This window comes from Pituophis catenifer, unplaced genomic scaffold, assembly GCF_029215685.1.
Source record: "Pituophis catenifer annectens isolate HBS135680 unplaced genomic scaffold, rPitCat1.0.hap2 SCAF_1, whole genome shotgun sequence".
Classification (NCBI taxonomy): domain Eukaryota; kingdom Metazoa; phylum Chordata; class Lepidosauria; order Squamata; family Colubridae; genus Pituophis; species Pituophis catenifer.
The window spans coordinates 278,461,074-278,475,495 of NW_027256881.1; the positions used below are offsets into that span (position 1 = coordinate 278,461,074).

Sequence of the window (14,422 nt, forward strand, 5' to 3'; positions counted from 1 at the left end):
TCTGTTGGCAGGAGAATGAGAAAGGAGTTTATTAATATGAATAGGTCACTACTGAATGAGGTTTAGACTTACTGGGTGCATCAAGATATTGTTTCTGCAAGTTCTGTTTTTGGAGGACCAAATGGCTAATACTCCAGTTGTGTCCTTTCCCTTAAAGCAATGGATCCAGCCATAGTGATTTGTACATTAATTAGTAATAGCGATAGCAATAGCACTTCGACTTATATACAGCTTCACAGTGCTTTTACAGCCCTTTCTAAGAGGTTTACAGAGTCAGCATATTGCCTCCTACAATTTGGGTCCTCATTTTACCAACCTTGGAAGGATGGAAAGCTGAGTCAACCTTGAGCCTGGTGAGATTCAATGCCAAATTGCAGGCAGCTGGCAGTCAGCATAAGTAGCCTGCAGTACTGCGTTCTAACCACTGCGCCACCATGACTCTTACTTAGATTACTTTAACAGGCGCGCGTGCGCACACACGCACACACACACACAGAGATACTGAGTGGGTTTTTTTTTTCTTTTTATGCCTTTGAGTCATTGCTGACTCCTGGTAACTGCCTGGAGTACTCCTGCCATTTTCTTGGCAAGATTTCCTAAGTGGCTGGCCACTATTTGCTTCCTAGGACTGAGAGAGTGTGACAGGGTCAAGGTCACTCAGCTGGCTTAGTGCCTAGGATGGGACTAGAATTCACGGTCTCCCAGTTTCTAGCTCGGTATCTTAACTACTACATCCAGATGGCTCTTATATATATAGTTAGGACATAAAGTGCCTCCCTCAGCAATTTGCATTCTTCATCAAAGGACCGGTGATATATCCCATCACACAAAAAGTATAAGTTGATTTGCCTGTGGGACATGGTTACTTCTGCCTCACTTTTGTAGCAGGTGCTAGGTGGAAAGCCTTGTGCAAGAGGTTGGGTTGGCACCAATTGACTGAATGTTTAATAGGCAATAGAATCAGCAATATTTTGCTGTGCTGTTTATGGCATTAGTCTTGCTTTAACACTAGTTACAAAGAAGGTTCCATGCCTTTTTAATTTTGCTTCAGAGATGTTATTCTATTACGGTAATCTTGTTTTAAACTACATATTGCTGTGGAGTTTTGATAAGTAGAAAAACATTTTGAACATATTCTATAACATCCTTCTTTCACATGGAACTCTCTAGATGTGTTGGGCTACCTAATCCCATAATTCCAATTAGCATAGCCTTTGGTATTTTTCCCATCTCTATTTTGGTTCATATTTTGTTTTTGTTTTTTTGTATTATACACATAATACACATGTACAGCTGAACATGCATATTTTTAAGAAGAGTTTTGCAAAATGTGTGCAGCTGCCTGTTGAACAGAGCAGTTGTGGGTTTCAATTTTTTTTTTTACTACCGGTTCTATGGGTGTGGCTTGGGCGTGGCATAGCTTGGTGGGTGTGGCTTGGTGGGCATGGCAGGGGAAGGATACTGCAAAATCTCCATTCCCACCCCACTCCAGGGGAAGGATACTGTAAAATCTCCATCCCCTCCCCACTCCAGGGGAAGGATACTGTAAAATCTCCATTCCCACCCCACTCCAGGGGAAGTATACTGTAAAATCTCCATTCCCTCCCCACTCCAGGAGAAGGTTACTGCAAAATCCCCATTTCCTCCCGATCAGCTGGGACTTGGGAGGCAGAGAGTAGATGGGAGTGGGGCTAGTCAGAGGTGGTAATTACCAGTTTATTTATTTATTTTATTTTTTATTTTATTTTGAATTTATATACTGCACCTTCTCCCGAGGGACTCAGGGCGGTGTACAGCCAGATAAAAACATACAATACAAACATTAAAAACAGTTCTCCGAACTACTCAAAATTTCTGCTACCAGTTCTCCAGAACTGGTCAGAACCTGCTGAAACCACCTCTGGAACAGAGGAAAAAAAGAATCTTACTGGTGTAGAGCAACATGCCGTGGCTTGTCCTGAATGTCATAAAAGTCACCAAGAACTTATACCTTTTGACACAGCTGGGCATGAAGATATAAACACCGCCTCCTGCACTCTTACTTTTTAAATATGCTCTTTATTTTATTCCCAAGTCAGCAAAATTCTTTTATGACTTCATCAATGACAACTTCACAAGACTTAAAAAGGCTGAGTAAGATCCAGCCTAGGGAGCAGGGGATAATGTGCCATATTCAGGAGGCCTAAAGTTGTATTTCTGGCCTGAAAATGTCTCTTTGTGGGGGTTGATTTTTTGTTTTTTATTACTACTATAGAACAGGCAAAGGCAGAATGTCAACAGCATTGTCTTAATCTGACATGGAGAACCCTTTGATACCAAGTAGGTACTATCATTGCCTTTCTATGTAAGCATGCCCCATAGATGTAACAAATGTTCTTCCCCTGATGTAAAATGAAGAGGTCCTAGCACAACTGACAAAAATAAATACAAAAGTGAATATTTTGATTCAGCAGGTCATTAAGCTTGTCTTCCTGGCTCCGTTTGTCTTCTTTCTTCCCAGCAGCCAGCCCTGCTATGTCTCATCTTCCTGGAAGGACAGGTTTCCCTGGGGGATGGAAACCCTGTTTTCTCTCACAGAAGTGTCTGACATAAAACACAAGTCTATTTGGGCAAAACATTTCAGCCCTGTTCTTTGCTGTAAAAGCTTTCCGAGTGGTTTTCCAGAATGAATTAAAAAAAAATCCTCACTCTGAAATTTGTAATCTGAGAGATGGAAAAAAAAAAGAAAAAAGAAGTGCGAGAGAGGTAGAAAACAGTAAACCTGGACCCAGCAATTGCTACAAAATCCTAATAAAGCCACTGGGATGGAAAAAGTCCAGGTAGAGGAGAAGCCCACAACATTGGTCCCTCAGCAATGTTGATGCTATGGCCTTGCCTCCTAGCTCTCTCTCTCTCTCTCTGCTCTGTAGCCTGATGAAAAGCCACAGCGGGTCATTGATGGTGGGATAGTGCTTGGCTTCCACAGATGGAGTTAGTTGGTTTGATGCAGTAGCTAGAGGGCTGGGTTGGAACGAGGAAGACCACCCCAGCTGCCATTGACAATATGGCATTTTTCACTATACTGTGTAGAATGTCTTCTACCCCCATATGCTTCCTTTTCCTTGTTGGCATCAACAGTTACAGACACTGCCACTTCAACCATCAGAATAGAACAGAATAACAGAATTGGAAGGAACCTTGGAGGCAGGAGTGAAATGCTCCCGGTTCGGACCAGATCACCCGATCCGGTAGTGATGGTGGTGAGTGGTTTGGAGAACCGGTAGCAAAAATCCCTGCCCCCTCATGCCCAGCTGAGCCGTGTGATCATCAGAGGCTTTTTTTTTTTACTTTTAAAAGCATTTTTTCTACAACCTCTTCGGTTGAAGAGGTTGTAAAAAAAATGTTTTTAAAAGGCTCTGAAAATGCTTTTAAAAGAAAAAAAAAGCCTCTGATGATCAGGCAACTCAGCTGGGATCGTCAGAGCCTTGTAAAAGTATTTTTAAAAGGCTGAAGAGGTTGTGAAACAAATGCTTTTAAAAGGTAAAAAAAGTTTGCGTGCCACAGCTGATCACCCCACCTCGCGCACTGTTCTACTTACCGCATGCCTCCTTTTGGCGTGCACTACGCGTGCGTATCTCGTATTTGGTGCGTGGTGCGCACTGCGCATACGCAGCCAGCGAACCAGTAGTAAACCGGTTCAGATTTCACCACTGCTTGGAGGTCTTCTAGTCCAACCTTGCTCAAGCAGGAATCCCTATCCCATTTCAGACAAATGGTTGTCTAACCCCTTCTTAAAAGCCTCCAGTGATGGAGCACCCACAGCTTCTGGAGGCAAGCCTCCACTCTTCTTACGTCAGGAAATTTCTCCTTAGTTCTAGATTGCTTCTCTCCCTGATTAGTCTCCATCCATTACTTCCCACTCCGTCCTCAGGTGCTTTGGAGAACAGGTTGACCTCCTCTTCTCTGTGACAGCCCCTCAAACATTGGAAGGCTGCTATCATGTTACCCCCAGTCCTTCTCTTCATTAGACTAGACATGCACAATTCCTGAAATCGTTCTTTGTGTCCTAGCTTCCAGCCCTCTGATTATCTCCATTGCTCCATCAATAGCAGAGCACCATGTATTTCGGTGTTACTGAAGGATTCTCTAAATATTTTTATTTTGGAGTTAATACAAATCTTGATTTGAGCAAGAACATGCTCAGGACAAAGTATATTTGACCTGAAATGAATCTTTGCACTGAATCTATATATGTGCATATGATTGTGGGCTGACGTTGAGGATAGTGGCTGATGAACATAGGCATAGATGGGAGGGATTTAATTTGATCGAAATTGCTTGAAATCCATTTTATCATTGAAATTCTATGTTTCCACCAGGCCATCTACAAGGCAGACAGTATCACTTAAGCCAAGTGTTTACAGGTAGTCCTCGACTTACAACAGTTCGTTTAATAACCATTCAAAGATACAATGGTACTGAAAAAAGTGACTTAATGACTTTTCACACTTAACAACTGTTGCAGCATCCCCATGGTCACATGACTGAAATTTAGATGCGTGTCAACTGACTCATATTTATGAAGGTTGCGGTGTCCTGGGGTCATGTGAGCACCTTTAGCGACCTTCTGACAAGCAAAATCAGTGGGGAAGCCAGATTCACTTAACAACTGGGTTTCTAACTTAACATCTGCAGTGATTCACTTAACAACTGTGTCAAGGAAGGTTGTAAAATGGAGCAAAGGTCACTTAACAAATGTCTCACTTAGCAACAGACATGTCAGGCTCAGTTGTGGTTGTATGTCGAGGCCTACCTGTACTATGTTTTGTTTTTTCGGTGTCATTTGCTGCAAATTCTTCCTCATTTTTGATATTAAATCAATTTAAACATTGCATTGGAATAAGAATTTGAAAAATGAGAGAGGAAATAGGAGTATTTAAGGGCAAAGGATGAGCAAAAATGGACCTCATTTATCTAGCCAAATTATATATCTGTGCTGACCCATTATTTTTTGTTGCCTTCTCTTACAGTTTAAAACATGTATGATACTTATGTCATTTTCACTACTTTTCTATTCTTTGGTATTTCACCTGTCTTTCTTTCATTTCCAGTCCTCCATTAAGCTTTCTATTTGGATTAAAGCTGTACAAATCTCTTGGCTAAGCAGTCTGATTAATCAATATGCTAAACCTTAAAATGGCTTGTTTGGTTTTGGCTTATGTGTTGTATGAGCCCAAACACTGTTATTCTGTATCCTGCACAGAGGATAAAAGTCTCTGAACTGCATACAGACTGGCAATGCATTCAATTATATTTTGGTTCTAAATGTAAATTAAACATTTGGCTATGGAACTGGAGCAGGCATGTGTGAGTGTTAGTGCTTCCTTAACTTAAAACATACATTTTTCTAGGGTTGTCTACCTACTAGGGAGGCACCGGTACCTGTAGTGACTACTCAGAAGTCCTTTTGAGTTTTTAAACCTCAAGTGCAGTTCATTTCTAAATTTAAACCCAAAGCAGGTACTTCTCCCATTTTCTAATTGTTGCTGGTTGCCTCCAATTTTTATTCTATACTTTATCCAGCAGTTTTAGACTCTGGATACATTTTGGCTACCTATTGCAATGATACATATTGTATACATCAAGATCTGGCTTTGGTAAGATTAATGACTTTCTCTCTGTGTGTGTATATTTCCTTGCAGAGTTCCTGCTGGGGACTGTGTGGAAGGATGGCAGCTGCAGAACCTTTGACTGCTTTCTCTCGTTGGTACCTATATGCCATTCATGGCTACTTCTGCGAGGTGATGTTCACAGCTGCTTGGGAGTTTGTGGTCAACTTCAACTGGAAGTTCCCAGGTGTCACCAGTGTATGGGCACTCTTCATCTATGGGACATCCATCCTCATTGTAGAAAAGATGTATCTGTACCTGAAGGATAAGTGTAACATACTAGTGCGCTGCCTGATTTACACCCTATGGACGTATCTTTGGGAGTTCACAACTGGCTTCATTCTGCGCCAGTTTAATGCCTGCCCATGGGACTATTCGCAGTTTGACTTGAACTTCATGGGCCTCATAACCCTGGAGTATGCCATCCCATGGTTCTGTGCAGCATTTATTATGGAACAGCTAGTCATCAGGAACACCCTGCGTTTGCGTTTTGATGAGAATGCTGAACCAGGTGTACCCACATCTGTTGCAACCTTGGCCAATGGTCATGTGAAAACTAACTGAATTGTACTTTAGACTACACTAAGACTAAGCAATCTCTCCTGCCCCTTCATTAGAGACATGGGATGATGGCCTCAACAGCAAAACCCCTGTTTCCTTTATGATAAACAAACCTCCTTGTTTTGGAGGTGTGCATGAAAAAGTGGAATCAGTAGGTTTTCTATGAATTTTATTCTCTTTCTCTCTCTTGGTTTCTTTTTTTTAAAAAAACTGCAAGTATCATTGTCAACTACCTGTTGACTAGATAGTTTGACTTATAACTTACTCAGAAAACAGTCTGTGATCAGTACTTTATTATATCTGGGTTAGAAAAAAACAAAAGGCTGGCTCAAATTGTTCAAATAACATTAGTAGATAGGCACAGATCTCCCCGGTTGACTTAGTGATTGGCTTATATTCCATTCAGGTGCTTGCTTGCAACCAATACCTCCCATGGGACCTGAGATGCTGCAGAGTCAAGGAAAAATCAGTTCCTATTAAAAAAGCCCAACAAAATGGCAGACTACTATGGAGATAGAACTTGCCCTGTTGTGTGCTTTCCTTAAGGCTTTTTTAAGTTGCACCACAGTGTATAGTATTATGGTGCTGGACATCCTGCTGAATTTCTATAAAAATATTACTTTTTGAATCATCCATTCTGATGCTCACTAGAGAGTTTGTTTCCCACTCTCATGTATCTATTTTTTAAATAAAAAACTATTTTGCTGGATAAAGTCAATCATTGCTGTACAACCTGCATTATAGATATGTAGGCAAAAGTAGGAGAAAAATGGCTAAAAGTCATCCCTACCTCCTCCTCCTCTTCACACTTTCTGGTGGAACTCAACAGGAGGGCTCCTTCAGAGCTGATTCTTGCTAACTTTCATTGTGACTGTTTACACATCCAAATATTCTCTGGCTTCCTCCGTGGGGAATTTTCTAGTCTCAGAAATCCAAGGGCCTATAAATATGGACTACTGACATCATATTGAAATCTTTGTTTGATGCCTGGATTCATTGGGAGTTGGAATCCTGCAGGACAGACTCTTGAAAGGCCTGTGGTCAATCTTTTTTGTATTGATCTTCTCAGCGCTGGTGTTCTCAATGTACAAATGGCAGAATTAGCAGTGCGGCAGTATCTCTTCATAAAGCTATTTATGAGCAACTGTTGATGGTATCTCACTGTTGGCTGGGGAGGAACTTTGAAGGATCAGCCTTCAAGATGGTCCAAGTGAGTGGAAAAATAACACAAAAGGGCTGCAGATATTCTGAATTCTGGGACCAAAGTGAATGTCCCAAGAGAAATAGGTGGTAGGCAGGGGCGGTTAAAGACGAAATGGCAACGAACAAGAACGGATTCTTTCAGCAGCCATCAAAAGAATCTGATCTTTAGGTTCATAGAATGAAAGAGAAATGAAAAAAGGGAAGGGAGTCACTTGAACTATACATCCAATAGCTTTAAGAAGAAGATATGCTATCACTGGGCTTCTTGGACCAGAAAGAAGTCCAGATATCATTTGCATAGAATGGAATGCACTGAGACGGAATTGCACCAGCAATGGAATGGGCTTGTACTTTTGTGGTGGCAACACTTCTTTTATTTGAAATAAGACTGTCTTGTTATTTGGTAAACAACTGTTAATTTTTAACTACCTGGCAGTTATTGTATTGAGCATCTCCTTGCCTGATAGGTTAGGACCACCGTTTGAAGAACTCTCTGCCCCCAGTTTCCACTGCCAGGGAACTCTGGGATTTCTACTCATAACCCGTCTGATTGCAATAGATTTGGAAAAGTTGAGTTCTGTTCTAGGAGCAACAAAATGGGGAAACTGCTACTCTGAGTAAAAGTTGTGTGGTCCTGATTAAGAATGAAGGTAATATTAACTTGATTGGCATTTTCAGAGTGTGATTATTTTATTTCTTTACATTTCCCCACAGACCTGATATCCATTGCTGGTAGTGGATGAGCAGGAATATTAGCAGTGGAAGTATTCCCAGGTCTTTATATTTGTATTTATTCTCCTGACACATTTAACAGGATTAAACTTTGTAATTTATATACACCTTCTTATAATTCTTGCTTTTTTTAATTTTTAATAGCTTCTGATCCAAACTATGTTTCAGGAAAAAGAGGGACCATGAAGAGGAGAAACCTCTGTTATTAGCCCTGCAATGATGGCTATATATGATATATATATGATGATCTATACTAAAAAATAAGATGGAGGAGTAAATCATATTTCAGGAAATGGGCTACATTTGCACTTTCTGGTAACCATCATCTGTGACGCCTTGGTAAGACCTTCAGTCTTGCCATTACTTGAAGATATGTATTCTTGGTTCACTTGAACTCCATGAAATCATGCTACAGGGGTTAGTAAGTTGATGAGGATGATGTTATCCATTCATCGTGTCTGACTCTTGCATTACAAGTGCACTAAATGAAGGTTAAAGATGGTAAAATTACTGACTACAAAGGAGTTGGATTTTTGTGCTGGTAATACCATTTCCCTGCATTTGACAATGCTGTAATACAATTCCGTATTCTTTAGGGATTGGAGACTATAATTTGATTCTAAATGACCTGATGTTTCATAGTGGGTCAATAATTTTGACATTCTGCAAACGTGTTGCATTTTCCTCTGTTACATCAGCACCTTCTAAAACTTACTTGATGTCATTTTCTTTGTGCACAAGTGTATCCATGCACAAACACAGAAAATCTGTATGCCAGAAACTAGGCTGAGCTATAATTATTAATATTGTTGGTGCAGAAATATTCTTGAACCTGGTGTGTTTGAGATGCATTGGACAAATCCCCAGGCAGCATGTCTGGAGGTACCAGGTCAGGGAATATTCAACATCCATCAGATAATTCATTGATTGGGTAAATTTCCTTTCATTCAATGCCAAATTCTCTCCAGGTTATCCTATTAGCCAGACTGTGCAAATCTCATTTCTGGTCTGGAGGAAATCAATTTAGTGTCAGCCAGAGATTTTTCACTTTTATTCTATTTATGCTTCTTTTCTTTTTTTTCCTCAATTCAAATAGATGCGAGGGTGGTGGGAAAAGAACCAAATTACTGATGTTTTATTACTGAATTATTATATTATTGATAATAGTCGCCAAAAGGCAGTGGAGGATGCACTGGCATCTGAAATGCATAATAATGAAATAACTCACTTAAATTTTTGCTTGTATGTGTATCCTCCTCCAAAATTAAAATTGCCTGTTTAAATTCACCAGCAATAAAAAAAACTTGTGGTTTGTTCGTTTTTCCCTCTGTCACTTATAAAATGGCTTGTGATTTAAACGCTGAAAAATTGAGATGGACAGAGAATGTCTATAGGTGATGAACTTTCTTACGCACACCCCAAATTCAAAAGCAATTCATCTTTTAAAAGGATAGAGAACCCAACAGTCTTGGATATTTAGTATCCATATTTTGTTAGACAGCTATCTTGTCCTCCTCCCGTCCTGTCAGATCAATCTTCTCAAATGAGCTTCATTCAGATGTCCTGAATTTAACTCCTATAAATTCCTGGTCAGCACGGAAGGCTCTAAAAAAACTGGAATAAACACAAAAGCTCCATCATCTTGTTTTAGTTTGGCATTGGGCACCATATAAAAAAGGCACATTTTGTCTAAAATGTATTGGGCCTGGACCCAAGCTCAAGGGGGGCTTCTAGCAGTGTGAAAAATGCTTCTACCATGTCATAATCCGAGAGTCTTTCCTAATCTAAAGCTCACAGTGAGTCTCTGACAGATGTTCCAGATGCTGTATTTGAAAAAAGTGAATCTGGTTGGTAGATTAGATTTATATTTAATTAAAATTAAGTTAAAATATTTGAACACAGTGACTATGGCAACTTGAATTTAATAACTTTCCCATTGATCACATTAAAAAGTACAATTTTTGATCCACCCAAGATTTCAGGAGCTTCTTATACTGTAGCTCTGAATTAGAGATATTCTATTTTGGAGACATTTTGTTGTTCCAGCATGACTTAACTTTTAGTTAACTTTTCGTTTAGATAACTTTTACTGTAAATAGGGAAAGTTTTTTTCTGAATATATCAGCATGAAGATGATTCAGACCTGTGGTGGGTTTCAATTTTTTTTACTACCGGTTCTGTGGGTGTGGCTTGCTTGGTGGGTGTGGCTTGGTGGTCATGTGATTGGAGATCGCCAACTTGACATCACTCATGACCACGGCCACTCAGTCACATGACCACCCCACCTAGCCACACCCACAGAAAAATGTAGGACATTTTTTCGAATTTCTATCTATCTAATTTTCTGCCCAGGCATGGCCTAATCTATCAAAGTCTGCCTCCTGCATGCTGCCCCGTCCTCCCTTCGCCAGTCGCATGCGTCGCCCCATTTCCCCTCCTTCAGCGGCCCTGGCCCTAGCCCCGCTTCCTCCCCCCCTGCTTCTTTCTTCAGGCTGCTTCCTCCTGCAGTGGCTGGTCCAGAGTCCGGAAGGCAAGCTGACCTCCGGTAGTTTTCGGTGGCCTCCAGCCAGCCCCTGCTGCCGGGAAGCATCTGGCAAAGAGGCGGAGGCTCGCATTGAAAAAGAAAAAGTGTCGTGCTTGGACTGACACCGCAAGCAATGGGATGTGCATGCGTGGCCAGCGTGAAGAACAGGGCGGCAACAACAGCGGCTTTTTCGGTGACCTCTGGTAGTTTTTGGCAGCCTGTGGCCAGCCACCGCAGCCACAAAGCTGGGAGGCTTTTTCTTTTTCAATGTGACTGCGAGAAGCCTCCCAGCTGCCGCCTGTTTGGCAGACACTTCCTGGCAATTGGGTGAGTGGGCGGGGCAAGTGACTGGGCTACCAGTTCGGGGGCGTGGCCAGCTAGTGGTCACTACCAACCCAGGCCAAATTACTGCTACCGGTTTGCCCGAACCAGTGCGAACCAGTAGAAACCCACTACTGATTCAGACCTTCTTCAGAAGTTTTCTTTTCAGAATGCTTCCTAATATGCAGAGAAGTTAACAGAAGTCAACAGAAGATATATTAACACAAATCAAATAAAACAACAAGCATTTTGCTCTCTCAGTTGTCAAAATGTACAAAATGAACCATCTTATATTTCACTAGAATAAAATATTTTAAAATTTGCTTTCACTCTGCTGACCTGTTTGGAACATTGCGGAATAATCAAACTTCCTCCATACCTTAAAAAAAAAGAATGCCAGCCAAGCATAATGGTATTAAGAATGCATTTAGTCTAAAATACAGTTAGTACTTATTTGCTTTATCCATTTGCAAGGAGCTGCCCATGTCAAAAACATCTCAAAATGGTATAAACATTTTTGATAAAGCATAATTAACACCAAATTATATAGAATAATTGCAAACATTTTAATATTTCAAAAGATTAATAAAATATTTTTTAAAATCCATTCACAAAACTGAAGGTCTGGATGTTGGAATAAGGATTCAAAAGGTTTCTGAAATTCACCAAAGACTGATGCCTTTGGACATAAAAAAATACGACCACATTCGGAGGAAGAAGAGAACATTTCTATAGTCTTTCTCAAAAGCAACAGAGAGACATAGCACAATTTCAAGAAGCCTATTGCCCAGACAGGTGAAGTTGGAGAATACTCTCAAGCTATAAATACATGGATTATCTGACACTTTTATCATACATCAACTGTCAAGGTTGCATTCATATTTTGTGCTACCATGGGTCCCTCAGAATGTGTGAGATTGACCAGATCTTATCAGTCCATGTGGTTGTCTCAGACTTAGTACATTTTAAATATAAGTATACAATTTAAAATTCTGTTAAAATATTAATTACTGCCACACATGACTATCTCTTCAGTGTCTGATTTTCATGCGCTTGTCAAGAATTGTCAAGAATATGACAATTAGTTCCAGGCTAATATAGAAAGCTCTGGAGGCCCAAGGTAGGCCTTCCCAACGGGTTCTATACGGATGAAAAAAATTAAGCATCTGGCATAACCGGGCTATGGAGAAAGAAAAGATGAGGGTCACTTGACCACTTCTTTCTCACTGTGGCCACGGCAATGGAGATTGGGCTCCTATGAGACTCTCCTTGCCTCAGTGACCCAAAATAGCTCTTTCCCTTTTGTCTTCAACCTACTGCGGTCACAGCCCTCTATTGTAGAAAATGGTAAAAAAAAAAGTCAATATGGCAACTACAGCAGTCAAAACTCTGCTTTTTTTGGTCTGCTCTGCAACTATCTTCATTAACCCCAAAAATGACCACAAGAGCAGGGGTCTCCAACCTTGGCAACTTTAAGCCTGGCAGACTTTAACTCCCAGAATTCCCCAGCCAGCTTTGCAGAGTTGAAGTCCGCCAGGCTTAAAGTTGCCAAGATTGGAGACCCCTGCACTAGGACAGGGGAAAGCAGAAATATTTTTCTTGTACAGGTGGTCCCTGACTTATGACCACCATTGAGCCCAAAATTTATGTTGCTAAGTGAGACATTTGTTAAGCCAATTTTGTCCCATTTTGCAACCTTTCTTGCCACAGTTGTTAAGTGAATCACTGCAGTTGTTAAGTTAGTAACATGGTTACTAAGTGAATCTGGCTTTCCCATTGACTTTGCTTGTCAGAAGGTCGCTAAAGGTGATCTCATGACACTGGAACACTACGACTGTCATAAATATGAGTCAGTTGTCAGACATCTGAATTTTGATCACGTGACTATGGGGATGCTACAGCAGTCATAAGTGTGAAAAATGGTCATAAGTCACTTTTTTCAGTGCCATTGTAACTTTGAGCGGTCACTAAATGAACTATTGTAAGTCGAGGATTACCTATAGATTTTGATTGCCTTCTAATGGCAATTCTAATGGCCTTCGGGAGTTTTGTATCCCAATACGTGCGACAGCAATAAGTAGTAATATAATCGCCATTTGAAACATTCAGGTAAACGTCTGTTTAAAATTGCGAGCAAGTAGGTATATCAATACCATCACTAAGATTATTGCCATGAAAAATATGGATTGCTTATATTTTCTTTTTTATGATAGCAATAGCATTTAGGCTATGCCCTCATGCCACTTCACAGCACTCTCTAGGCCAGGGGTCTCAAATTTGATTTCATTGAGGTCCACATCTGGCTTGTGTTTTTGGGGGGTCCGGGGTGGGCATGGCCATGGTGGGCATGGCCAGCTTGACCACTTGTATCAAGGTGCCTGTGGCAGCCCGAGCACTCTGCCAGCGAAAATGGGCTCCTGAGCTCCGTTTCGGCTGTGACAGCCTCCTGCAACCCTCTGCCAGCGAAAACAGAGCTTGGGAGTGCCCCCAAGCTCCGTTTTCAACTGCAATGGCCTCCTGTAACCCTCTGCCAATGAAAAAGGAACTCAAGTGAAATGCACGTAGCCCTCCCGAGGTCCGTTTTCACTGGCAGAGACACTGCGGGCCAGTCCTTCGCTGTTTCCAGGGTGGCCCCGCGGGCCAGATCTAAGCACCCCATGGACCTTGAGTTTGACACCCCTACTCTAGGCAGTTTACAATGTTGAAGCATTATTTGCATATTTCCCCCAACAATCTCAGTTCTCATTTTACCAATCTTGGAAGGATGGAAGGCTGAGTCAACCTTGTGAGTCCCGTCGGGGTCAAACTCCAGATTGCAAATGGCGGTCAAATAATTGCAGGGGATTTGGCATAAATACGAACAGGTTGCCAAGTGCCAGAAATGCAGTTATGTAACTGTGGGGGTGGGGGAGGGCAATCATTTACAAGAGCCAGAGGCCATAAAACATCTGCTCTGTTAGATGAAAGATATGAAAGATCATTAAATGGCAGGTTGCAAATGGAGGACTAGGTGTGTTCTTTGTCATGTTTAAATATTTTAAAAGGGCTGGCTCTCCATCTTATGATGGAGTTTTAAAATGGGATTAGTTTTGGGGGTTTGTAAACACATTTGGGTTTAATATCCATAGGTTTCTTAATATTCCAATACAAGAATCAATATAGTCTAAAGATGTAAGTGTAGCTTTAAATTACATATAAAAAACCTGGACCTTATCACTTTATGAAGAATTTTGGATTTATTGAGCATAGGGTGCAACCAGAGGTGAAATCCAGCAGGTTCTGACAGGTTCTAGAGAACCGGTAGTGGAAATTTTGAGCAGTTCGGAGAACTGGCAAATACCACTTCTGTGTAGCCCCATAGTGGGGTGGGAATGGAGATTTTACAATATCCTTCTCCCAGGAGTGGGGAGGGAATGGGGAATTTGTAGTATCC

General features: G+C 41.1%; 2 protein-coding genes across 9 annotated transcripts in view; both read left to right on the plus strand.

Annotated features, from left to right (window-relative positions):
* TMEM229B (transmembrane protein 229B) overlaps positions 1-9,464 on the plus strand; it is a 48,109-nt gene extending 38,645 nt beyond the window's left edge. For 5 of the 8 annotated variants that reach the window (XM_070938239.1, XM_070938275.1, XM_070938257.1 and 2 more), the window contains one exon: positions 5,682-9,464. In XM_070938239.1, the coding sequence (XP_070794340.1) occupies positions 5,682-6,212 (531 nt within the window). In that variant the 3' untranslated portion in view covers positions 6,213-9,464. The remainder of the gene's footprint in view (positions 1-5,681) is intronic. The other 3 variants (XR_011600055.1, XR_011600059.1, XR_011600056.1) reach the window with 3 other exon arrangements.
* The window catches only part of RAD51B (RAD51 paralog B), a 352,771-nt gene continuing 344,042 nt past the window's right edge, over positions 5,694-14,422 (plus strand). The window contains exon 1 of the mRNA XM_070938226.1: positions 5,694-5,780. Within this exon, the coding sequence (XP_070794327.1) occupies positions 5,755-5,780 (26 nt within the window). The 5' untranslated portion in view covers positions 5,694-5,754. The remainder of the gene's footprint in view (positions 5,781-14,422) is intronic.